Source organism: Ptiloglossa arizonensis, chromosome 8, assembly GCF_051014685.1.
Source record: "Ptiloglossa arizonensis isolate GNS036 chromosome 8, iyPtiAriz1_principal, whole genome shotgun sequence".
NCBI lineage: Eukaryota > Metazoa > Arthropoda > Insecta > Hymenoptera > Colletidae > Ptiloglossa > Ptiloglossa arizonensis.
This window is the reverse complement of record NC_135055.1, coordinates 19695705-19722016: the sequence shown is the minus strand read 5'-3', so window position 1 is coordinate 19722016 and position 26312 is coordinate 19695705. Positions and strand designations below refer to the sequence as shown.

The following is a 26312-nucleotide window of genomic DNA, read 5'->3' as shown; positions in this document are numbered from 1 at the left end:
TTCAGATAGTGTAATACCTACCCTCGTGTAATGAACGACCTATTTTAAATCACGTCTCTGATGGAACAGTAAGGGAGCTCACGAACCTTCAATTCGTGGAATATAGAAAATGATATAGAAAAGCACTGCATGCCACGTCTAGGGTATATCTTGTCTGTGGTTATATATTATTTGTGTCTCGCTAAAGTCACTATATACACAGCCATCTATTACGACTTTTATTCAATACTACAGGAACGGCATCTAACAGTTTAGCCACGCAACAATTAAAAGTTAATAGAAGAGGAGAGTAAAGTAGTTTCGAATATTAATATTAACTTTATATTACTTATAATATAAATACTTAAACATTGGATTATAGTTACTCTATATAAAGTAGCAAATAATACCATTCTTGGAAGGAGCAAGTAAGATGTACTAGAAAACGTTAAAATTGTCGTGTTCTATTTAACTTTTCTAAACAATACTTAAATGTATTTAACAATGTTCATACGGCAGTCGAAACAAATCAAAAAATTTCTAAATTTAAATCCAAATTGTATATTGAAAAGAAATTCACAACACGCAACGAAACCCAAAGACCAGATATGTCAAAAAGATATCATTTATTTTTCATCACCAAGAGAGAAAGTACGAGAACAGAAACCTCTTTTGAAGAGTTTATTATTTAGCGACATGGATAAAACTATTTTTCAAAAATCTGAACCACAAACAGTCGACAGATTTAAAGACTTCTTTGATTGGTTAAAGCCAATCCAAAATTATATTTTAAGTTGTACTGACGCAAACAAAACTTTAGATAAAACAGAAATACTGACAAATCTTAAAAATCTTGGTGTATTTCGAGCCTGTGTTGATGAACAGTATCAAGGTTTAGGTCTAACAGAAACAGAATTATTAATGTTAATGGAAACACTTGGTGCACTACCTTGGCTTAGTACCTATTTAGTACAAAATCAGATTATACCCTACAAAATAATTTCTAAATATGGTTCAGACAGCCAGAAACTCGAATATTGTCCAAAAATTATGAGCACTGAAATGATCCCTACAGTATGTGTTAAAGAAGAAAATAATGCAACAAATATTAATAACATAAAATGTCAAGCTGTACCATACGAAGAAGATTCCTGGCTACTAAGCGGTGAAAAATCATTTGTTGTTAATGGAGTAAATGCCAATCTTTTCTTGGTTTTTGCAAAAATCTTAACGAATAACATTTTTGACCAAAAGTCAGTATCTCTGTTTCTAATTGAACGAAATCATGAAACTATGACTTGCAATCGAGTCTACGAAACAATTGGGCGCAACCAAATACCCATGTGTACGATTAATTTTGATAATACAGTGGTAACTAGAAAAAATATTATTGGCGAACCTGGTGGTGCATTGCAATTAATGCTAGAATTGCTTAAACCTGGAAATCAAACTATATCTGGCCAAGCTATTGCTATTTTACGAAATTTTTTAAACCGATTAATATTAGATGTCTTAGAAATTAAGCAGCTTGATAGGCATTTTTATCAGTTTGAATTTGTAAAGAAAATCATATCTAAAACAGTAATCTCTTTATATACTATGGAGAGTATGGCATATTTCACAAGTTCACTAGTGGATTTGTATGAAAATATAGATGTTGAATTAGAAAGAATTATTACTGAAACATACTGTGCAAATAAATGTTTGGAATGTATTCAATCAGGATTGCACATAATGGGTGCAAACAGTTATTTGAACGATAATTTCTATATACAAACATTTCATGATGCCCTGGCTTTAATGACGATTGATACAAACAATTTGGATGCAAACATGTATGTGGGTGCAGCTGCTTTTCAACATTTAGGAAAGTTTACATATGAGACTGTAATAAAAAGAAGAAATCCTCAAGAGTATCCTTGGTATAGAGTTATGACACAGTGGTTTACTATAAAACCAAAAAAGATTAATATTAAAGATTGTCTTCATCCATCGTTAGAATTTGGTAGTTATTATCTTGAAAATTCTATAAATTCAATGGTAGAGAGTATGTTCGTAATATTTGATCAATATGGAGCAGAAGTTTTGTCTCATGAAATACAAATGACAAGAGTCACTAAAATGCTAACAGAAATATATGCAACAATTGCTAATTTATCACGTTCATCAAGATCATACAGCATTGGTCTTCACAATGGAGAGACTGAAAAAAATATGGCAGTAGCTCATGCATATATGACATACAATAAAGTAAATGCAATTAAAAAAGAAATTGAAGAAGGGGATTTATTGAATGCTGACCACATTCATAAATGTTTAGCTGACCTGTCGTATGATCAACATAAATATTGTATGGAACATCCTTTAAATAGGAATTTCTAAGTATTTGATTGATATAATTTAAAGACACCTTTACATATAAATTTTTTAATCTTACATTATTATGTACAAATTAGTCTTTATATCTGTATCTCTTTTAATGTAATAATGTAATTGAAGCAATCAATTCTAAAATAAGTGAACACATTTCCATTGAAATTTATGTATTTATGTATGAATTGCAATGTACAGCTTTCCTTAAACTACATCAAGTTTGAAAATAAACTAATAAAATTCTTATGTCTGTCTTAATACGACTTTTTAAATAGGTGTTTGGAATGAATTTTACATCAGGAATAGAACTTTATTTGTATGCACCATTCTTTACTAAGAATTCTAATGTATACGCAAAAGATGGACGGTATTTTGCGACCAAAAAGATTAAAATGATCTATAAGTAACTATAATTTTTCTAAAATCGGAAGATTAAAATTCTATTAAATTCATTTCAATTATGATATTACTATAATCTTTCTGCTTGAACAATAACATGTTCTTCTCTGTATAAATCTGTTGTAGACCAACAACTTCTGATACAAGTGTAAACTAAAACATTTCCAAATTCAATTTGGAAATTTTGTTCAGATCGTGGTTGAAGAATTAATGTAGATATTAATGTCGGTAAAATTTGGACTTCAAATATCATTTCACCGCCGCAATGTTTACATTTTCCAACATATCCACTAATAGGATATAATAATAATGGTGTAGAATTGTCTCGGGAATATCTGAAACATAAATCGCGATATAAATTCAAAAATATTGTCATAGTATATACAATATATAAAACATTTTCATAAATAATTTTTACCGTAAGAGCTGACCAGGATTCTTCTGTATTTGACAAATAAAGTTGTGAAACATTTCATCTCCATGCATAGGAATACTCTTTTCATATTTTTCTGCACCTGTTTCTGTGGTCTTACCTTCATCCGAGTCTGCTACAGGTTTTATTGATAAATCTGGATTTCTATATTGGTATTCGAGAAGTAAATCACAAACATGTTGTGGTACATCTGCAAAACGATCTTCTTCTTCCACAGAAAGGAATATTTCAACGAATGAAAATTTTGTTTCAGTATTTGATTCTAATTGAACAGGAAAAGGAGTAACATCATGCAACAAACTGATTAAATCACATTGAGGCTGGATTGGAGTATCAATGCATACAACTTCGCTTTCTTCTCCATCAATTTCAGCCGTTGCTTGAGGTGAATCTAATCTACCTACAGCACCTATTCCAACTGGAGATTCTACACTTGCTGGACTAAAATGAATTATTTTATAACAATGTATAAATACATTTCTTCATTATAATTTATTTTTATTTATTACTTACCTGTTCGCATTAGGATCATCAACATGTAATACAGAAAGTTCTTCCCTGATATTTTCATCTATTTCTCTTTGCAAAGAAAAATTAAATTCTATTGCATTGTTTGACAAGTAATTATTCCCATTTTGTTCAGAATTGTCATTTATATTATCACCCCAGTCATCTGCATCTGATAACCATGATGTTGTAGATGGCACATGTACACTGCTACTGTCTAAAGCATTTGTTTTGCACTCCTCGTCTAATACTTGAACCCTTAGACAAGTCCAACTTTCATTTTGATTCCAACAATTTGGATTAATACACGCGAATATATAAAGTGTTCGATGATACTTAGAATTATCTAATGGAACATACAATTGAAGTGCCAGAAGTTGATATAATCCACACAGTCTACATTGCGGTAATGACAATGTATGTTTCTCATGACAGTTCTATGAACAACAATGATACATTTAATTAGATCTATATTCTGCATACGGTACAATAATTAAAATATTATAAATATACAATACTTTGTATATTTACTTTAGAAATATAATTTAAAATTTTCAAAAGAATTTAGTTACAATTTCAAATTTGTCACGTGTTCGATATAAATGGCTTTAAACAGAAAACAATCACTTACTGGAAATCCGCCGATTTTATTTGTCATAAAATTAATATTCGGTCGGTGTTTGTCAGTGACGTATTCATCTTCGTATCCCAGATACACTTTCGTCCGATTATCACAAGCCATTAAGTCCGTTTAAAATTATATTTCTTCATTGGAAGACTTCGTAGTAGAATAAGGAATACTTAAATTCTTGATACAACGTTGTATTCAGCGGTGGACAGCTGACATGTATCAGTATCGGTTCACGCATGCGCTTTTAATAGTATCCTGTTCTATTATCGATTTTTGAATACTTTATGTATAAGTAAATATTACATAAAAAAAATTATATTCTATTCCTATAATTTACTTGAACTGTGTATAATTTTCACTACATCGCGAAATTTTATAATTAAATGAAAAAAATGTAATTATTTATGTCCATAATTCCATCGAAATATGCAAATTATATAAATATTTATAATTTATAATTTGTACACAGTTTGTAGTTCGTAAGTTCACATCTGATAACCATTGTAACCAATAACAGTCCTTGTTCCTGAATCAGTACTCTTCAGAAATATGCTTCTAACATAAAGGCCTATACGCATCACAATTCTCATTACAACAAAATAGGATTTTTTAAAAGTTGCATATCAGTTAAATGAAAGGAATTATAAATTATTGCACTTATTATAAATAATTAAGTTTTACAAATTACGAAAAATTTAATATAAGTTACTAGTATAATGTATCGTTATGGAAATCGTATTTCAGTCATCGACGTATCGCGGCAGTATAGTTGTTATTTATGGCGGATGTCTTTTTAATTATACCACTATTAAAAAAGTAACTTAGTGAATGTGTAATATACATTCACTAGTGAGTTTGGTTTGGATTAGGTTAGGTCCTGGTCATTTTTCACTAAAATCCCTAATAGAAAGTATATATTCACTAGAAGTGTACACATACATTGCAGTTCGCGCTTTAACTGTAACTATATATAGTACGACGAAAATTGTATAAAAAGGATTAGCAAACACGTTGCATTGTATTTCTCAATACTAATCGCTTTTTCTTCCAAATTTATCTTTTTAAGATCACAACAATCAATTTAAATCGAACAACGAATACAACGGTGAGAACTATTGGCTGAGTGTCCGATTTTAGTTTGTGACGTCATGCGCAAAACAGTTCATTCCTTATCCCCTCCGTATATCTATCCAGCTGTCTGTGGTTTGGCAGTCCGGTGAAGGAATTTCTCAGGGTGATCGTTACGTAGGGTTTATGCTGGTGGCCTTTTCCACGAGCGACGGTGAAAATTCAAGGTGTCAAAATATCGATACACGATCAAGTGCCAATCGAAAACCTGTTAGGTAGGACTAATTTTGAACAACCTATAACGGTATTGTACGATAGGGTGGCCTTCGGACTGACAAAAGGCAAAGACGTACGCAGCAGAACAACTAGCGTTCTTGTATCTGTGACGAGGTCGTCGAAGTAACCGTCGTGTGGAGCTGTGATTACTTTTATTGAAGTATAGCATTAACGCAAGGTGTGGACGACATCGAAACGTTTTGGAACTATCCGTATCAACGATTTGGGAGCGACAAACCCATTCGTGAGGGATGTCTACCCCCGCAAGAAGGAGACTAATGAGAGATTTTAAGAGGTACCGTGCATCTTAAGATTCTTATGTCATGACTTTTGCGTGTCATGTACCGCCATTGTAAACGGAATTTGTATTCATAATTTCACTCTCTGTAACCTTTCTACACAGTCAGGACTGTCTAACGGGAAGAGAATCAATATGCGAGGGTTATACGATGTTCGAATGTCATTGTGGCCCGTCTCATGAAAAGTTATTATTAGGAACTTGCTATCGTTTACTACGTTTCATTTGTAATCCCATCCAAATTTTTCGATTGTTGTTTGACAAATTAGAGAAGCATTTCTATTACGATTCAAAAAATGTATAGGAGTCGCGTACGGATTATAAACAACTACTTATGATTTTGTTTATATTGTGATTTTCTCATATTAATTCTCGTAAATATTAGATTGACCTATAGTAATCCTTCTTTAGTTGAATAAGTACACATTTAAAAAAAAAAACAATGTATATTGCTAGTGTGTTTATTTTCTTTTATTTTGTGAATAAGTTGTTTTATAAAGAATTATCCTTACTAAAGGAATTAATGATGTATTTTTTTTATTAATACTGAATATTTTTAATTATTAAATTAAATTATTAATTTATAATGTTATACATATTTGTATGTAAATCTTGTTATTTTTGTTACAAACTATGTGTTTTACAATGTATATAACAAATAATATGCAGGCAGGTAAGAATATTCAGATTCACTGTTGAGGTACATATAGAACATCATTAAAACACGTTTTATATAAAAAGGCATTGGCATGACATTGAGATTCATAAGAAATCTAAATTAGTATTTACTATAAAATAACTTTCTGAATAAAATAAAATATTTTATTAAAGACTGTTACAAAATTCATATATTATAAATTGAATCCTTCAATTATGAAAACATTTTTTAAAGACATTTATATATTTTGATAGTTCGCAATGAAATATTTTTATAAATAGATTACAAGAAGACCCACCTACTGGAGTATCAGGAGCACCAACAGACAATAATATTATGATATGGAATGCAGTTATATTCGGGTAAGAATAAGTAAATGTAAGAGTAATAAGTTACAATAACAATTACTTAGGTCTTTTACTTAAATATAAATGTGTTACAAATGTATGTAAATTATTTTTAATACATAAACTGAAATGCATGTTCTTAAATAACTAGATATTTTCTTTTATATATAATTGTATTTTCAGACCACATGACACTCCATTCGAAGATGGTACCTTCAAACTTACAATAGAATTTACAGAAGAATATCCAAATAAACCACCTACAGTGAGATTTGTTAGTAAGATGTTTCACCCCAATGTATACGCTGATGGAGGCATTTGTCTTGATATACTGCAGAATCGTTGGAGCCCTACTTATGATGTCTCTGCTATTCTAACATCCATACAAGTATTACAAATGCTCAATAATTTATGTTATTTTATAGTTCAGTATGTCAGAAGTACTTACTAATCAAAATTATTTCATGAATGCTTTTCATATTTAGTATTTATATTTTTTCATGTTAAGTCTTCACCATTGCACGCATTTCACAATATTAAGTTTCTGTACATAGGCTGCATATATGTTTTGCATGGCAGTTACTAAATGTAAAAAAACATCTTAACTAATTAAATGCATACATTATTATGCATATTGTTAAAATAGAGTGTGCTTAATTTATTTTGTTGTTTCGTGAGGAATATATCAGTGATATATTTATTGAAATACATAATCACATCTGTTCCATTTTTCTATCATGTTTTTTATAAAAACCAGAAAAATTCATAAGTTTTTGTCTTAACAGCGGTTGCAATTCAGCAAAGTCTAGTTCATTAAATTCAAAATTATATGCATATATAATATTAGTGTACAATTGTGCTTGTAATTTGTTTACCTGACCACAAACGTACTCTTAATTACCAATACCATGTAAAAGTATCATCCACTTACGATTACGGCCATGTATCATAAAAAAAATGATTGAAAACATTGTGTAATGAGTATGACTTATGTGGTTGCAGTCGCTGTTAAGTGATCCGAACCCGAATTCACCTGCCAACTCAATGGCAGCACAACTGTACAAAGAGAACCGACGCGAGTACGAGAAGCGAGTGAAGGCTTGCGTGGAGCAGAGTTTTGTGGATTAGTCGCAGGCATTTTCGCGGTGCTGTTGCAGTATAAATCAGCCACCTACAGCCATCAAATACAGTGGAGAACGTGCAACCTTACCAAGGAGCTAATGCTACACATTAGCATGTTTCTTCCTAAAACTCTATTGAACTACCACGATGTGCAACATTAGACCGACTTTTTACAATGTTGAATAATAAATTATTATAAAATTGTGTATTTATTTATTTCGATATTTGATAACACGAAATTAGTAATATTAAACATTAGAGGTTAATTAATACTTGGCGCTTTTGTCCTGTGCTATAAAGTATCGCCTTTTACAAGCACAGAATTGTATTTGAATTAAATTTTAGTAGTTCATATAGTACGTAAATTCACTTATATATTATATATATATATATGTACACATACACACGCATTATATATATATATATATATATATATATATATATATATATATATATACACAGCATACATACATAAATACATACATACGTACATAATAAATGCATAATTTCACTTTATAGTTTAATAGTTTTTTTTAACCTTTTGTGCTAATTACAGATAGATAAACCTATGTTATATCACAGTGTTATTTGTGTGTTGTAACTGCTCAAAATCTATAAAATATTTGTTGCAGTCCCTTTTGGATGAACCAAATCCAAACTCTCCAGCCAATTCTTTAGCGGCACAATTATATCAAGAGAATAAACGAGAATATGAGAAGAGAGTAGCTACTGTTGTTGAACAATCGTGGTTAAACTTCCAAGAAAGTCACACGGAAGATCCCCGCTGACATTAAGTATGATTCATTCAATAATCTCATGAAATTTCCATTATCGTTTTTATGAATTTGTGGCGTGAACAACTTTTTCTTGTACAGCTAAAATTTACATTAAATCCTCCATTGTTCTACAGATATTTACTTCTATATTTTCTAGCCACCGATGTTACATCATTTTGCCACTTAAAAATAAAAAGATTTATTTAATTTCGAATATGTTTCAGATACATAAAAATGTAGAGCACTGGAGTGATGTGGAATCGCACTGTGAACTTATGTGATTATTACCTATAAGTATAAGTAAAATGTGTATGATTTTGTTTATTATAATTAGAATTTAGGCGCATACACAATAAAATTCAACAAATAAAAAAAATATACGTATAAATGTCGCTTTGCAATATTAATTTACGTTATAACAGGTATATTTAAATATAATATCTTTATGAGATAATTTTAAGTAGTAAAAATTCTAAAATATTAATGAATCGCCGCTTACTTATATATTCTACGAAAATAGATTGAGAAATAGCTTGCTTTTTTTGAACATAGAAGGTAAATATGTCAGTGTATAAATAATATAGTAGATAGAGTTAAAAACGGTAATTAACTTTGTGAAAAGATTGAATATTTGTAATTTACTAATAAAGTTGAAACAACAGTAGTATCAGTTTATATTAATTAATATCCTTTCATTGTAACTATTTAACCAATTAGGAAGGAAAGGTAAAAAGAATTAAAGTGATTGCCATAATAAAAATTAATAACTTTAATGAAAATGTTAAATTTATTTTTTACAAACATGTTTCATAAAAAAAATTTGTATAATTCTGCAAAACAGAAATTGATTTTATAAAGCAATTTGTTTTGCTATTTATAAGTTCATACTCGACTATGAAAAATAATAGTTTTTCGAACATGTACATTACATACTAAATAGAATTTGTATTCTAAATATACAATATTTTTATGTACAAATAATATTTTCATTGTAACAGAAAAGGTACATAAAACGGAATTGGATGTACGAGTGTTACTTAGAGATTCAATCATTTTCTTTTATACATGTATGCTTTATATCAAATACATGATTAGCACTCGTAATGAATCTGTAACTATATTTCCTATACAATTATGTATTTTACAAATAATACAACAGAATTTTATCAATGTTACTTAACATATAATGATATGATAATAATTCTGTAATAAAATCATATGCATTACAATATGTCTTGATGGAAAAAAATAATGAAATTAATTTATTTATGACACAATTTATATTACAAAAAATTACTTTCATTCTTTAATACTGCTATTGTATTTGAAATGTGATAGACATGTACTCATGATATATTATTGTTCAAAATATGTAGATGCAAAGCATTTCTTTGAACAAACAATTATAAACCAATTTGAAAAGATACAGCAGCAATCAAGATACCTATTTCACTCTTATTATTTAATATTTCCATGTCACAATATTTACAATCGTGAATATTATACAAATATAATTTATCTTCTACCGCAGTTGATTATGATAGTTCACACGCATATTTATACAACACATTTAATAATCGAACAACATTGTTCAGTTTTTCATGAAATTTCTATAACTTCTTTCATTAGATGTCACAAGTCAAACAATATATTCAATGGAATCTTAAAAATTGTACTTAAAATTATAAAGTGTATTTTAAAAGTTTTCTTTAGTTTTAATTAAGTCTTCCAAAGTTTAAATTGCTCACCCGCTTTCTCCTGCTACGATTTCTCTTCTTTCTCCTTATTATACCTTTCTAACTCTTTTAAAAATTGTGCTTTGGGTTTCATAACATTTGGTCGATCTCCTCTACATTTTGGACAGAACCATTTACCTTTCGGCTTAGTACTTAACGAAACGCATGAAAAATGGAACCACTCTATAGGACATAAATCATTATCACACAATATCATTTCTCCATATGATATTTGATCGCAAAGACAATATGTCGGTTCATCTGGATCTATTGCAAGATCATCTTCTGGTGGCGGTGGAGTGTCTTCACGATGTTGATTTTGTTGATTACCTTGCTTAGACTTCCTTTTTTTCTTCTTACCAGTATTAGTAGTATTTGTTTTCTTTTGGTTACCATTGTTCGTATTAGACAGTGAGTTAGAACGTGTCTCTGTCATTACAATCATGTCCATTGCATTAGAGGACTCGACTAATGTTTCTGTTCTTGTTCTCCTAGCTCTCTTTGTTTGTCTTTCTGAATTATTTGCACTGCCAGAAGTGTTTGAATTAACATTTGCGTTCGTTTCACGTGTCGATTCACTACTCTCTTGTTCTTTTCCAAAATCTAAATGAAATTCAGAATGGACAAGATATTACACTATTGCAAGTATCCACAAGACATACAATTTATACAAATAAAGAAATGTACCAAGATTGCGATAATCTAAATCCAATTGTCTGGATTTGTTTTCTATAAGATCTTGAACCTGTTGAACAATTTGTAATTTTTCATCTCCTATTTCTTGCGCAGCGATCAATGCCTGTTGAACCCTTAAAAGTGCTCTTCTCCTAACCGACAAGTCCGTGTCATTTCGTAATGCCTCTTGTTGCTGATCCACTTCTCTTAGGTATGCTATATTGAAATAAAAAAATAAAAGTGTATGTAATTTTTTATATATGGTATACAACTTTATGTAATATGTATGAATATTATAGTCATTAGGTGTTATTTAATGACGGCATAGTGCTTTAAAACACAAAATACGTTTTTAATTTACATTCATTGTTTATTTTACAAATGTATGTAAATTTTTTTAATTAGTGTGTTTTTTTCACCTTTTCACCTTCACTTCACTTAAATGTTTACAAATTTTCAAGTCACGAAAAAGATATATTTCGAATGAAAATCTATAAGCGTATACACTTCAGAAATATTTTAAAGTTTTTCAATTTTAATTACTTTGGCAAGTGGCATCAAGCTCTCGAAGCCGGGAAACATGCCTTTGTAAATCGTTTGGCAAATTTTCCACACAGTCCAAATAATTTTCAATGTATGTTGCAGAATATAAAGCTTCAACTACGTGACGGTTTAACATATTCACTCTCTTACGAATTCCCCTGAACAGTTAAAAAATATAAAAACAATCCGTCCGCTAATAAAATCTTTAAAACTGATGTGTCAACTTTTCTAACTTTTCGCACCATTTATACAGATATATAATATCAATTAATTGACAACTATTCCAATCTGGTTCAATCGAATCGTAACAAACGTAAGTAAACTGTTGTGAGACTTTTTTTGGATACTCCATCTGTATTTGTCATGGGAATCAAACATGGCTGGCGATTCTTGAGTGAGTTCCGCAAACTTGTCTTTCGAAACGAGATGTAAACTCAGTGTAAATACCAACTATTTCATCCTAAAAATGTTATATAAAACGCATTTCAATAGAATACTGTAAGATTTACTTGATATATATTTATGTAACACTTCTCTATTAAACATTTACAATAGAAATATAATATAAAAAATTCAGATTTTGAGATGTGTTACTATAACAAAAATAATAAATTTGAAACTAATAGCCGTAAATGAGATTTATAATTAATTATTTACGTATGTTTCCAAACAAAAATAATGGTTACAAACTTTAGTAATGAAATAAGCTTAATAATCGTTGTAAGTACTTAAATTTCATACAAGACAAATAACATTGGATTATTTGTATCTTAAAAAATAGTTTTTAAAGCGTTATAATTTTTACCGCATAATAATAGAAATAAAATCTCACATTTATGTACATACGATCAAGAATCTGTAATTTAAATACTGATTTGACTAGCCATCTGACGTCAAAACTTGTGGCATGGACTACCAATCCCGTCTCACAACCCTATTTGATTTCGTTCGGTAGAAGAAAGAGTCGTGTTTGGGTCTCGTGTGCCGCAAAATCTGTGTGACGGTTGCTGCAAAAATATTCGTCTTTTGTTTTCAAACTTTGCAAGAAGATGACGTCCACAGGAACCTTTCAGGGATTTGTCGATGATAAGAAGAAATCGAGCAAGTAAGTGACATATTTATATTTATGATTTATTATTCGTACAAATATCGCAGAGGAGTTCTGTTTCCTTTGTAACGATGATGCATCGTTTATTTATTTTATGTCTTCAAATAAAAATGAAAATAGCAAGAACTGTCGTTTTCAAGTGAAAAATATTTCTATTGCTGATAATTATCATCGAATATGTCGACGAAGAGTTCGGTCATCTCTGAATACCAATTTTATTATACGATGTACTTTTATTTTTTTGTCATTTATATATTTAGAAAAAATTTTTCTGCAGAAAGTACATACATTGATGGGTAATTATTTGTGGTTATAGTAACGGAAATAAACGAATGGCGTCTTATTGGTTGCTGACTTTTTTGTTATGCATAGTGCGTCAGTTTGAACCGGTCATAACCGGACAATCCTTGATCCTTTTTTGTTCTGGCAGTTTTGACAAATCGTAAAAATTCAAGTGATTTAAAATTTTTATATATAATTTAATTCAATAGATATTTTATTGTTTCAAGTATATGCGAAGGTTAAAAGAATATCCATTATTTGCGTTATCATTCAGATAAACCCAATCACGTTATAGGAGTTAAGTACAAGTTGTTTGTGGAGAATCACTTTTGTTGTTTTTACCATTATATATATTGATTTTAATGTATGTTAAGATTTTCATTCACTATCGTTACTGGTGTAAGAAAGTGCACAATTTGTAAATTGAGTTTCATATTTAGCGAATTTTATTTATCGTATGATTACGATATGATACATTTCGCACGATTTTTCGTTTAAATGTACATTTTTTCAATTTTTAAAGTCTATGCAAACTTTCATTTAAGCACCCATAAACACAACGTTAAGCAATTTGACTGTTGTACCCGATAATTGTAGAGTCGGTAATATTCTCTGCAGTCGTCAGTGCGAACGCACGGCAACAGATTGCGTTCGCTGTATTGTTCACGGTTTCGTTTCTCAAAACAGAACCATAGATTCGTTAAAAAAAATTTTTGTTGGTATATATTTTTTTTCGCAGTCAATACTAAATTAACTTGAAATTTGTAAATCATATCAAATGCAATTTCTGTTAAAATACGAAATTTAAGTAACAATATCAACATAATTGTTAAAATAACACGTATACAGAAATTATATTAAATTTATCAATGTTTTCGTTAGGACATGAAAAACGTTAACATGAAATAAAAAATTCTGGAAAATTGTTTTATCGCTGTGCGATTCGAGTAATTCTAAACTGTATAATATAAAATTTGAATTCTATTCAATGAATGCAAACTACAAGCATGAAATAAGCTTAATTAAGAAAGCAGTATCGTTTACATAATCCTTTCCTACTTTGTAAGGTCTTGGTGAGTGAATTTACCCCGGCAAGTGTCGTGTTACGGTTCGTCGTTTCACAGAAAAAATTCGCGGTTTACCGCGTAACGGCTAAACATTGCAACGCATGTTTCTAATAAACGGGTCGACTTCTCCATAGGAGTGACAGAATAAAAAATGTACGGTTTACGGCATAAAAAGTTGAATATTTTTCAGCAAAAATACAAATGAATTTTGCATTCTTACAGAATATTATATGCATAGATATGTTAAAATTACCGGATGTCCGGTTACGATAATAACTGAAAATAACAGACGGATTAACCCTTTTCTCGTATACGTTCCAAAAGAATGCATCGTTTCTTTTTTGAATTTACTCTTCTCGTTCATGCAATTGTGCACGGCATGAGAAACCTTCGTTAATGGTGTCTTTCTTCTGGCCATAAATATTTTCTTTGGAATGCGAATGCGAATAATACGCACGCTTCTGAGACACGAGTCACGCTGCTGTTACAGGCTGACTCACCCGACGTCCTGTAGTTCCTAGCGTGCCGCATAGAGGCGTGTACGTTTAGGTCCGAAGCTTCGTAATTGCATAGGTACGATGTTCTGCCCACCCTTTGTTCTCCCTCTTTCCGTCTCCCTGACGCTTTTACTTTTTTCCACTTTTATCTACCCTTTGCTGTTTTTTTGATGCTTGGACACTGCGGTGTGCGATACTAGAGAATTCCAAGAATCACATGGTCGTAGGAAACATCGCTTTTCGATGTTCGATACCGACACAAGATCCGTTGTTGTTACGTATACAAGGTTAATAATAATTTGACGTAATTTATATTTATCAAAAAAGAAAAAGTGATCGTACTAGATATATATATATATATACAATTGAATTTATAATTGTTCAGCTTGGATAAGGTAGACGGGAGGCAGTATCGAACGTGTAATTGTAAATTAATCAAATTTTAATTGCAGATGCATCTATTTTATCGTTTCCCCGGACCCAAGGGGGTTGTGTCAAGTATCTAATTTTAATTTGTGGCGCTTTAAAGAAGGTAGCGTGAAGCCCATAAGTTGTCGACAAAATGCAGAATCGCCTTTAGGAATGTACTCTTAAGATCTGCATAAGTGTCTCTACGTCATTTTTACCGACGCAAAAAGATTTCGAACGCTCGTATTACTTTAAGATTCGAAATAAAATATTTCTATTTCACTTTCCCGTTGTTCGAACGGAAATTTGATTTTACGTTACATCTCTTCGGTTTTCGCGTTAAATTAAAAATATTAAATCGATCGCAATTCGCACAAAGCTTCTACAATAGTATTCGAAATGCTTTCGTTTCAAACTTTGTCGCGCTCTTGTTCGTTACGGTCAAGCAACAAAAGGTATTCCCGCTAGAAGCAAAATCCGTAAAGAGTGCGATACAAAGGATAAATATAACCACTGTCGCTGGCCAAGCCGAAGGAGTAGCCAAAGGGAGTCGTCTCCGTAGATTGCGTCCGTGGTGTGCTTAAGGACATGCCCCTCGAGAGAGGCTCTGCGCGCAGACTCTCGTAGGTTGAATAAACCGGCTTAAGGCCCCGTACACACGTGTGCGAGGATCATTCTCCCTACGCAAGTTTGCGGCGCAACGCAGTCGATCTCAACCGTCAGTGGATTTCGCGTTTGTACGGAACACGGCACGCCGCTTCCTATCGAGTTTCTCGGCTTTTTAGAGGTGGCGCCTCCTTCTCGTGTAACGTGCGTCAGGCCCCCTTCGCGTTTCCATCGTCGTCTCTCTCTACCGTGATCGGTGGTGCGCGCGTGCGACGAAGTAAGAAACGGAAGGAGTAACACAAGCGGCGCGACCCAGCCTGGACTGACCCACGTCGCAGACCGCTCGAACGCGCATAACCGGCACGAATTGTCGTCGCGACGTCGAAACTCGTGTGGTCGTGCAATTCGCAGTCGTTAGGAGAGGCAAAAGGAATCTTTTTCACTCGTGAACGAAGGAAAATGTGGGCAGGGCAGGACGATACGCAGCGATTCAAAACCAGGTTTGTGTTAGCAATATTTTTCCGTGAATCTCGTTCTTTGAATTTTTCGTCGATCGTGCTCCCGAACCGAACCACCCTTCTTTTTTCTCCATCGTTTTAACCGACTGCTTATAACCTCGAAATGCCTTTCTCTTCGTGCCTGTGCGATCGAGCTACAAGTTCGACGACCTGTCCTCCATCGATAGATCGGAATTGCTGTTCCGTAAATGTGATAAAGTCATTAGGTTCCGTGGATCGATGTTACGCGACTTTGTCCGATTCGGTCGCTATTCAACGTCTGGCGCGTTCCTTGTCCCGCCTGTTGCTCTCACGCATGCTCTCTATTTTACCGATCGAGCACACGGGCTCGTTCATTATGGAATTTTGGTGTTTTATTTTACAATCGTATCTACGCGGTGTCGTCCAAGGATTCTGTGAATCGTTACTCGGCGCGTCTGTCGCGTTTCCCGAACACACGACGAATAACCGTGCCCGTTGCTTCGTTCGACATATGTTTCGAAAGATTCGTGTAAACGAAAGGTTTCTTCGTCGCGCCAGTGAACACGATAACGATGTAATTGCCACGATTGAAATCTGATAAGCGGATAACACAAAGGGACGTGTTTACGGTTGTCGCGGTTAAAAGTATTTCGAAGCCGGCCGAAGGAGGAGATTCGTGCGACGATTTTCGCACGATAAGAATTTTAACGACGTCTCGACGGGGATTGATCGGAACCGTTCTCGCGGAAGCGTCCCCCAGCAAATGCGAAATCCCGGCAAATGAGATTTCCTGACGGGACAAATTTCGATGTTAATCGGCGACGATTAACGGCCTCAAGGAGAACAGGAATCGAGCCGCGACGGGATCGGGCCCCCTCAGTCCAGTTTCTATTTCTGCGAGGCTATCGTCGAAGAACAAGAACGTAGACGCGCCATTTCCAGACAGCCACGAAACTGTACAAAGGTTAATGCCAGTGTAACGAGAGCAACGAGTTACCGAGCAGACGGTCGTGCTTCTTTTCCATCGCCTCGTTTCGTTTAGAAGCTCGAGTCACGCTACTCCCCGGCTGCGGAATTTCAAATTTCACGCTACGAAAGCCGAACGATTCTTTCGTTATTATTCCTCGAGAATGCGAGAGAGCGAGAGAGAGAGAGAGAGGGAGGGGGAACGGAAGAAAGAAAGAAGAAAAGTAAGGAGAGCGGATATCACGATTCGCGTGAAATATAAATACGATAATGCGTACAAATGTTGGCACTGTTAGCGCTATCAATTATCTGGGTACTCGTGAGTTTCTTCGCACAAAAGATAACGCGTTTCGAGGAATTCTTTATTCTGGTACGATCGATGATTCACGATCGACGGGGTGGGAGATGAGAAGGTTGTATACAGATAGTTGTAGCGATGGTAACGATCCACGGGGTACTGGCGATGCTCGATAATGACGCACGCACACGCTTTTGCCTTTTTTGTAAAATTGTTCCTTTTTAGAGCCGGGTGGGGCACCCGCTAGGCTTCTGCTCCGGGCCCCGCCTTTGTTAAGGACGACCCTGAATACTCGCGTATATAAGCGGCTCGGAGATAATGATACCGTACGGAATCGATATTAATTGAGTCGTATTGTTCACCAACACCAGACTCGAGAGCCGAGAGTTGTTTCCGTTATTCTTTTCCAGGTTCCGTTCGATTATTATATTAAATACAATCGGCACGAGTTTTCGTTACACAAAGTTGGTACAGAGGCGAGCCAACTGTGACACGGTTCACTTTGTCGTGTGGGTAGAACTCGTTTTTAAACAAGACCTGGTACCGAGCATTCATGTGACCGGATTTCACTGAATATTATATCGAACATTCGTGAACAAACACATTCGCTTTGTAGTCGACCGGGGTACACGTGTCTGACAGTTCAATACTGGCTCGATCTCGTAAGTCGATGGAAGAAATTCGCTCGGACAGCCTTGAACGATCGTTGGATAAGTTCCCTTATCGTAGGGGGCTCGAACTTACCAACCGAGTCGCGCGATTTCGTTTGCAAAATTCAACGAGTCACACGACGGAGCTAATATTTCCAAAGTTAATTCCCTAACGTTGAACAACGATTACCCTCCTTAGCTATGCCATCGAGGCAACAATTGTACGCAACCATCTACGAGTATTTCAATAGTTTCGCTACAGTTCGAACGAGTATCGACTATTCTCGAATGTAAACTCGAGGAGAGCGTTCAAAGTATCGCTTGGGGAAAGAAGAACGTCGCTTTTCGAAATCGGCGTGCGCCGTAGAGGCGGGCGGTCTCGTCTCGCGTGTTCCGCGGTCGCGCAGCGTTGGACCGTGGGGCTCGAGCCAACGATCCAAGGCGAGATTCAATTCCCATAATAATCCCGCGTCTAATTCAGACCATTCTATCTCGAAAGAGACACGAAACGCTTTCGCGTACGCATCGACGCGGCGTGGTTGCGCGGGCACACACCGGTGACTCGTTCCCTCATTACTGATCCATCCGTGTCGGTCGATGCAACGCGACCGTCTTATTTGCTCGGCTCGGACACGAGAAAGACACTGACGTTGGTCGTTAAGTCCGTTAACGACGGGTCAGAGCCGCGTTCGCTGTCCGTTTTGCCGCGTATCGGGCATCGACCCTCCCTCCCTCTTTTCTTTCTATCCTTCTTTCATTTTTTTTCTCTCAGTTTTTCAATGTTTTTCCCTCGGTTTCCCTCTCTCGCTCTTTTCGATGCTATCTTTTCCCCCAAGTTTCCCTCTCGCTCTTCTCTTTCCTTTTTCTTCTCTCTTTTCGATGCTATCTTTTCCCCCAAGTTTCCCTCCCGCTCTTCTCTTTCCTTCTTTCTCTCCTTCTAATGTTTTTCCCTCGGTTTCCCTCTCTCGCTCTTTTCTTTATTTTCCTTCTCTCTTTTCGATACCACCTTTTCCCCCAAGTTTCCCTTTCGCTCTTCTCTTCCCTTTTTTTTCCCTCTTCTCCATGTTTTTCCCTCTCTCGTTCCATCCTCTCTTCTCTTTCCTCTCCTTTCGATGCTTGCTACGTTTTTCTCCCGGTTTCCCTTCGCGCTCGTCTAATTGTTGCCGATGTCCGCGCAGAGGGGTAAGAGGAGGTGGGTCCACTCGACTCGGCTGAAAGCCACTCGAGATAATAAGTCGAGTAGCCGTGCGTTGGTCGCGTGGGCGTTTCGCGCGACGATTCTCTCGTTGGCTTTCTCGTCTCTGGTAGGCGCGAGCGGATTCCCCGACAAGATCGTCTTATCGGGTCGTTGGTCGCCCCGTTAAAGGACACAAAGAGTCCGGCGTCGATCTTCCTCGGGGCCGCAACCGACGCGTCCTCTCTTGATTCGTTTATCTGGGATCGCAGCGCGCATGGACCGCTGATAACGAAGCAATTCTGGGACGACTGTGGCTCGATGGATGGCCTTCTCTCGTTTGTCCCGCGTTGTCGGTTATTGTCCGAGATAGTGCCGAGCCGTGGGCTACGGTGACATTGTTTCTACGGATAACCACGAATTAGTCGCGCTCCCGAGCGGTTTAAGGCCCATTTGTACGCGACCGTACCGTGTCTCGACCGTGTCCCGGAATCGAATTAGTTACCACGATTTTGTACCGAAGAATTTACACACAGTCGGGTCCGTGTCCCGGAATCGTATTAGTTGCTACGATTTTATACCGAAGAATTTACAGTCCGTACGAAAGAACCTTTGTCCGTGTACAAAAGAAACCTTTAGGCCGGTTTCCCGGCTATCCGGCAAATCCAGGTATTTTTCAACGGGCGCTGCATCGAGATAGTGCGAATACTATACTAGAACCTCGACGGTTTCTCGCAGCCGGAACCGAACATTCCAACGAGCCACGGAGATTAAACAGTGGAATATCTCGGATGTTTCGAACGCTATTAATTAACCCTTAGTGGTCTTCGAAAGTCGCGAATAGAGTCGAACGAAATCTCGAGCCGAACATTCCCGCGAGCATCGGTGATCGAAAAGAAGTGAAATCCCTCGGATGTTTCGAGCGTTTTATTGACTCTATTAAACGGTGCACAGTTTCTTTGGAAAGTTGCGAAATTGAATCGACAGAAGTTACCACTACGTCCGTAGAAACGTAACAGTAACAGTTCGGGGCACGTAAATATTCAAATTATACTCCGATTTCTCGAAATTAACGGTGTCGAAAATTTTCCCTACTTTCATCCACGAGAGTTTTCGCTTTTCCCCATACGGAGATTCTCGAAGCCATCGCTACTCGCGCGATACGCGATGCGTTCACGTTCGCGCGCGGGTGGATTCGTGGAAAATTCTTATACGAATTTCCGCACCAATGTCTGCTCCGATTGTCGAAACGATTCACCGATTGCAAACCCGTGGAATCGCGCGGCTGGTAAACGTCGTTTCGTTGGACGACGGAGTTACTCGAAACAGGAAACGTTAAAATCGTGCGCGAGTCAATCCGGATACGAACGAAGACGATTTCCCCATTAATTTCCATCGTTTTTAATCCGCGGTGTTCTTATTCACTGTTCCCAGGGCGTGTCGCGTTTCATTCGATACATCGAAGCGGGCCGCTACGCGACGCGCAAAATGCGAACGCACACACATAACGAACGCTCACGGTTCTCTCTGTACGCTTTTGCGTATGTGTGTGCGTGTATGTCGTCGGTGTCCTGTTGCAGTGGGAACGTCGCTTTTCTCTTGCGACTCGTTTGACCGATCCTCTCGTGCATTCTCGTGTTCCGTTCTCATTCGACCGGTTTTAAAAGTCTGCGGGGACGCCGTGCGCCCGACGAATTGTGCCCAACTTTTTCGGCGAACTCGTGCACGACCATCTCGACCCTTTCCCCGTTTACTGGTTCACGTGGCGCACACCGCGTCGCGCTCGTGGAAACGCGCCCGTAACGCGTTTCAAGGTTGCTCCGGAATTTTCCAGGAAACGACGCGTTCGGTGCACCGCTCGGTAGAAACAAGAAGAAACATCTCTCGACTTTTTGCCACTCGATAATGGAGTTTCTTCGATCGATGCTCGAATCGGTCTCTTCTTCTTAGATTCGTACGCGCGGTGGTTGCAGTTTTACTCTCGCGGTTGGATTAATCTCGGTGAGAAAATCGATAGGCGAAGAAGTGGTGCGGATACTCGAAGGTCCCTCGGAGAGATCGGGCAATCATTTTTCTCCGTGTCGAATAATACTCTTTGAGGACTTCATCGATGTGTGTTTTATTTTCGTACGGATTTTTCTTTTTTTTGAATTTATCTATTCACTCTGTGAATCGAAAACGGAGCGAACTCCAGGCCCGCGAGAGTGCATCGGATTCGCGATTAAAATTACACATCGATTCGATGCATCGTGTTTCCTCCTCGCGTCGACATCAAACTGACAATTGCGCGATTCCGTTTCTTTTTTTTTTTTTTTTTTTTTTTGTTTTTTCCCCACCCATCCGGGACAAAGACGAGCGGCGCGACGAGCGATGGATGTTTTCGTCTCGTTGGCGAGACGATACGTTTCAATAATAAACAATCGCGTCGTTATCGGGAACGTTGTAAAAATGTTGCGCAACGCGGCGAACTGGTTCCTCCTCGTAGCGTTATTTTTCGCGATGAACGCGTGCGGTTGAGCCGCGGCGAGGCAAAACGTAACGGGCAAAGATACCGCGGCGTACAAGAAGCGAGCTTCCATCCGCGTACGACGCGAATATCAAACGGTACGTTTCATGGGTTGAGGCTTATTGCGGTCGAACAAAAGAGAAACGGTACAGTGGAAACGAGCAGCGAGGGATAATCGAGCAACGTTAATGACACCTGTCGTTAACGCACAATGAAAACACAGAAGCCACCCGAGAGAGATACGACGCGTACGGTAGGCTAACGCAATTTCTGTTTACCCTTGGCCTCGTTTTTCTGCTGAAAAGGAATCTTTTTTTTCCAATTTAAAGGAATTTTAATCGCCCAGGGATCACAGCCGGTAACAGTACCTCGGTATTCATTTTTTTTTAAATTTTTTTTCGGTTCAAACCGAGGGACCATTATCGCTAGGTCGTTAATTCTCGGTCCACCGTCGAACGACTTTTAAAATACAAAAATACAATCGCGCGAAACGATCGGGAAGCCCGTTAGCTTCGAGATCGTTCGTCGGTTACCGGGTTAAGAACTCGCGTCTCGGGTCCACATAAGGGATTCGAAGTCTCGTCCTCCTCGTTCAGGAGCGTGTACGGTGTGCACCCGTCCCACCTATCGTTTTCGTCCAGAACGATACGAAGTAAACATTCTCTCGTTCGCGAAAGCTTGAATGGCCGTTCGGCGGCCAGACTCACGCGAGGGAAACTATTTGTTCCCAGAAGTTTACGGTTGATTGTACGATTACGTGCTAACATGCACGCCACGCGGCCCTTCAGATGGAATATTAAATCCCGACCGGGTGGATTTGCATGCGCGTACGCTTTCCATCGGCGCGAACCGCTCCTGTTCTCATGCGTCCTAACGTTATTAGAGAATTCGTTCACGAGCAGGTACTTGGCAGCGGTAACAGCGTGTCGAATTGAATGCAATTACGGCTGATAAGCGGCTACAATGTCCGCGCAAATAGACACTGATTGCTATTGTTCACGGCAACACGATCGCATTTATTTATCCCGGGTCTCTCCTCTCCTCTCCTCTCTCTCTCTCTCTCTCTCTCTCTCTCTCTCTCTCTCTCTCTCTCTCTCTCTGTATCTCTCTGTATCTCTCTGTATCTCTCTGTTTCTCTGCTCGAGCGTTACGAGACGTTTGACCAAACCCAAACGTTCCCAGCAACCGTGGACGAAACTATACGAATCGTATCGAGCCGGCAACGTTCCATTAAATTATACAGAGATAAAAAGAAAGTTCAATTCGAAGCAGGATGCATCTCGTCGATCCGATCGCAGTTCGGAGTACATTATGGGAGTACTTAACGTCTTTGAGACACGTGAAGAAACGAGGTTTTTCATTTAATGGGCATTATCTATAGCAGAGATGAAGAAGATGGATGAGACAAGGAAGCCCGTACTGTCTATTAATTCTACTGGGTTAGAAAATCCTCTCTGGACAATCGGTACGATCCGGGTGAGGATTGCACCAAGCCACGTTTCGCAAAGTTACCGCCGTGTCGCGGTCCACGACAATGCCAATCATTTTGTCGTGCGGAACGTTTCATTATCCAACGCTTAATAAACCGTGTGTTTGTCACCGTAGATCTTTCGCGTTTCCTTCGCGAACCCGCCTAATTCTACGAAAGATCCCACAATTGTTCCCAGCAGGATGGAGAATTAGACCGAACAAAAATTTAATTAACGGGGGACCCCGTTCTTCGTTGGAACACGCCCGGTAGAAAGTCCAACGAAAGAAAGCGCTCGTTTGTTTCTTCTGCGCGCGACACTTTCCTCGACGCTCGTGGAAGAACCTGGTCGTCGATTGCGAAAAGAAAAGAAAAAGAGGACGAGATAGAGAGAGAGAGAGAGAGAGAGAGAGAGAAAAAAAAAGAACGTTTCGGGATTAAGTTAATTCGCCGCTGGCATCGTAGTCGTTAATAGATCTCCGTTTCTCGAAAACCTCCGCTGGTTTCTTGTCGACCATCTCTTCTCGCGTTCGAGAGATCTCCCCGCGAGTCGAGAAAAATCGAAGGTACTCGCGCGATCTTCGCGCAAAACCTGATGCATCTTGATTGCACCGAGGCAAAACTTTCAGCCGGATGCCAGTGTTCCACCAGCGAGCCTTTTCTTGCCGGTTGCCGTGTCGTTGATTTATTTTCACGAGATCTCCGAACCGCCGTTCCGAACCGGGCGAAATTAGAGGAAAATATCGCCGATCGGCCACCACGAGACGTCGTAAACCGTAGCTCCGTTCGTTTGCTCTTATTGCAGCCGACCGTAGATTTTTTTAAGCGCGTTTGCCGCCAGAATGCGATCACGTTCCCCCTGTGTACCGCGCAATCAATTTCGGCGATATCTGCATCAATCTCGACGCTCCCGTTGGGCGGCAGCAGGGATCGTTTGCGCGTCGGGACGCAGGATCGACGTTCCTTTTTCGTCCCCGTTCGTCTCGACTTAATTACTCCCCTGATTACGCCGTAATGACAAACTCGTGTTCAACTTTCGACGCGCGAGATCGTATCGTTTTATCCGGCAGCTCTCGATCGGTCGATTTTGAATCTCGATACCCGAGAATTTATCTATTATCCCCGTAAGCATTTAATCGTACACACCGCGCGTGTATCGAGCGCGAATCCCGTCGGGATTCGATCGCACGAAAGTACGTTTACCGACCGTCGAACGAATCGCATCGACGACCATGAACGATCGTTTCGCAATGAAATTCACGCTGTACGCGAATTATTTGGAGGAAAAAAGTCCTCCCGAACGCGAAGACAGCACCCATGATATGGTACACGGTGCACGATGTTGACGCGAGGCGTTTCCTGTTCTGCAGGCCTCAAATATCGACCGAGTTCCTAGCTCCTCCGCGCCTCCGCCGCGGTGGCTTTTCTCCATTGGATTCCTAGAGCCGCGTATTTATCGTTACGAGCATTACGACCGTGCCGATTGTCGGAAGATAAAGCCGAGACCACACAGAATACGAGTACTAGGTATATTCCGATCCAACGGTCGCTGCTGCAAAACATCACGTTAATGTTCGACCGAACGACCGTAGGGATTACGGTTCGCGGATCTTAGCGTACGGCTGTTCGCGGTCGGGCACACCACGTGTCCGTGAACACGATCGCGGACATTAACTGTTCGTAAACGTCTGGTAGAGAGCGCGTCTTAAATTTTCCTCCTGGAAGTGGAACGAATCGAATGTCATTCCGAGAACCGGGTCCTGTCCGTTGCAATAATCGTAGAATTTTATGGGTTTCTTGTTTCGACGATCGATCAAGTTCACCGTCAGTATACGCGCCGCCCGGCTTTATCGCGAACCGAAACTGTTACGCTTGTCGATCACCGGGGGCGTAGGAAACGTCGTTCCATCGCGAAATCCACTCCCGCTGGTTCTTCGAAGATTTTGTCGTCGTTGAAACGAAAGGGTTTTTTTTTTTTTTTACCCCCGTTGCGTGCTTTACCTTTTCGTTTTTCTGGTTCGCGCGCGAGCCTCGTCGGGTACACCGATCTCGCCCGTTTCTTCCCAGCGAAGATTCTATGTTCGACGCGAGGAACACGCCCCTCTGTGTTTACCTTGGAATGCGCGATATACAGGACGAAAAAGTACGACCGCTCGTTAGAGCAAGAACGATACAGCGCCGGGTACCTCGGCTCCGTGTGTATACACCGCTAAACGGGGAAACCGTAGTTTTGGTTCAGGTATCTCGCGCTGGGTAATCAGCGAATTAGCTCGTCCAGAGATCTCTCCGACTGATCAAGACGCGTAACCTAAATTCTCAAAGCGTGCCGCCGCGCAAAAAGTGCGATCGCTTTCCTTTCTTTAATCGTTACAGTTAATTCGACCGGGATCGTATCATTTTTTTTTCTTTCTTTCTTTTTTTTTTTATCGTACACCGACGCCTTCGACGCCATTTCCATCTCCACCGCCCACTCGATCTCTTTGCTTCCGCCGTCCTTCGCCTTCGCATTCATCGCCACCTACATTTCCATATTTTTCTCAGTTTTTTTTTTCAACCGCCCGACCCCACCACCCGCGTATCCACGGCTCCTTCGACCTCTTTAATCTCCTTAATCTCTCGCCACCTACAACTCTCGTGCAGTTCCTCCGGCGTTTTCTTTCCACCTCCCGTGCTTCCTGCGAGGTGTATATCCCCCCTTTAACACCGGAGCCGCGAAATTCTGCGTTAATTGCGCGCGAATCTTGGCCGCGCGTGCGCGAACGAACACGCGAAAGAAGAAGGATATACGCGCGGGGCCGGAATCATGCTCCGCCGGCGTGCATACCATTTTTCGCAGTTTCCTTGACCAAGCTCCTGCCGGCACCACGGCAACGGCTATAATTCACGTTGGAAATTAAAGCGCGTGGAAATATTTACCGCGCGTACGCGTTACGATTATTCTTTCGATCGAAGAAAAGAAAAAAAGAAAAGATGGCCGGCTCC

The 26312-nt window shown here is 38.3% G+C and overlaps 5 protein-coding genes across 10 annotated transcripts in view; 3 read left to right on the top strand and 2 right to left on the bottom strand.

The window, feature by feature from the left end:
* Nucleotides 1-255: 255 nt before the first annotated feature.
* Nucleotides 256-2598, top strand: LOC143150772 (complex I assembly factor ACAD9, mitochondrial). The gene has a single exon (XM_076319270.1). It carries the CDS (start codon nt 472-474, stop codon nt 2359-2361), a length of 1890 nt encoding a protein of 629 aa, XP_076175385.1. The 5' UTR covers nt 256-471; the 3' UTR covers nt 2362-2598.
* On the bottom strand, nt 2496-4695 carry Trus (programmed cell death 2 like trus). 3 transcript variants are annotated; one of them, XM_076319278.1, is made up of 5 exons: nt 4323-4695; nt 4052-4128; nt 3698-3949; nt 3170-3625; nt 2496-3086 (listed from the first exon to the last, which is right to left on the bottom strand). In XM_076319278.1, the coding sequence occupies exons 1-5, from the start codon at nt 4431-4433 to the stop codon at nt 2822-2824; spliced, it is 1161 nt and encodes a 386-aa protein (XP_076175393.1). In that variant the 5' UTR covers nt 4434-4695; the 3' UTR covers nt 2496-2821. The 3 variants fall into 3 exon arrangements, with proteins under 3 accessions (XP_076175393.1, XP_076175391.1, XP_076175390.1); XM_076319276.1 differs by having other exon boundaries at nt 3698-3964; nt 4323-4694; XM_076319275.1 differs by having other exon boundaries at nt 2497-3086; nt 3698-4128; nt 4323-4677.
* A 721-nt stretch (nt 4696-5416) lies between these two features.
* Ubc6 (ubiquitin conjugating enzyme 6) lies at nt 5417-9531 on the top strand. Of its 3 annotated transcripts, XM_076318576.1 has the most exons (6): nt 5417-5617; nt 5709-5961; nt 6904-6984; nt 7153-7357; nt 8724-8885; nt 9092-9531. In XM_076318576.1, exons 2-5 carry the CDS (start codon nt 5918-5920, stop codon nt 8877-8879), a joined length of 486 nt encoding a protein of 161 aa, XP_076174691.1. In that variant the 5' UTR covers nt 5417-5617; nt 5709-5917; the 3' UTR covers nt 8880-8885; nt 9092-9531. The 3 variants fall into 3 exon arrangements, with proteins under 3 accessions (XP_076174691.1, XP_076174690.1, XP_076174692.1); XM_076318575.1 differs by having other exon boundaries at nt 5417-5961; XM_076318577.1 differs by lacking the exons at nt 8724-8885; nt 9092-9531 and adding an exon at nt 7972-8299 and having other exon boundaries at nt 5459-5961.
* A 650-nt stretch (nt 9532-10181) lies between these two features.
* Nucleotides 10182-12298, bottom strand: LOC143149864 (inhibitor of growth protein 1). Its single transcript, XM_076317609.1, has 4 exons — nt 12064-12298; nt 11822-11979; nt 11291-11494; nt 10182-11206 (listed from the first exon to the last, which is right to left on the bottom strand). The coding sequence occupies exons 1-4, from the start codon at nt 12171-12173 to the stop codon at nt 10629-10631; spliced, it is 1050 nt and encodes a 349-aa protein (XP_076173724.1). The 5' UTR covers nt 12174-12298; the 3' UTR covers nt 10182-10628.
* A 442-nt stretch (nt 12299-12740) lies between these two features.
* Nucleotides 12741-26312, top strand: part of Jupiter (microtubule-associated protein Jupiter) — a 70542-nt gene continuing 56970 nt past the window's right edge. Inside the window, exon 1 of one of the 2 annotated variants that reach the window (XM_076317611.1) lies at nt 12741-12926. In XM_076317611.1, coding sequence (XP_076173726.1) covers nt 12871-12926 — 56 coding nt within the window. In that variant the 5' untranslated portion in view covers nt 12741-12870. Of the gene's footprint in view, nt 12927-15485; nt 16290-26312 lie in introns of those variants that run through there. The other variant, XM_076317612.1, reaches the window with a different exon arrangement.

Coding starts and splice junctions, on each gene's coding strand:
- LOC143149864 (XM_076317609.1), bottom strand. CDS start 12,173: ATGGAGTATCCAAAAAAAGTCTCACAACAGTTTACTTACGTTTGTTAC. Junction 11,495..11,821: donor GCTTGATGCCACTTGCCAAA/GTAATTAAAATT, acceptor ATTTCAATATAG/CATACCTAAGAGAAGTGGAT. Junction 11,207..11,290: donor TTTAGATTATCGCAATCTTG/GTACATTTCTTT, acceptor AATTTCATTTAG/ATTTTGGAAAAGAACAAGAG.
- Trus (XM_076319275.1), bottom strand. CDS start 4,433: ATGGCTTGTGATAATCGGACGAAAGTGTATCTGGGATACGAAGATGAA. Junction 3,626..3,697: donor GATGATCCTAATGCGAACAG/GTAAGTAATAAA, acceptor AATTCATTTTAG/TCCAGCAAGTGTAGAATCTC. Junction 3,087..3,169: donor AATCCTGGTCAGCTCTTACG/GTAAAAATTATT, acceptor TTTATGTTTCAG/ATATTCCCGAGACAATTCTA.
- Ubc6 (XM_076318576.1), top strand. CDS start 5,918: ATGTCTACCCCCGCAAGAAGGAGACTAATGAGAGATTTTAAGAG. Junction 6,985..7,152: donor TGGAATGCAGTTATATTCGG/GTAAGAATAAGT, acceptor TTGTATTTTCAG/ACCACATGACACTCCATTCG. Junction 7,358..8,723: donor CTATTCTAACATCCATACAA/GTATTACAAATG, acceptor TATTTGTTGCAG/TCCCTTTTGGATGAACCAAA.
- LOC143150772 (XM_076319270.1), top strand. CDS start 472: ATGTATTTAACAATGTTCATACGGCAGTCGAAACAAATCAAAAAATTT.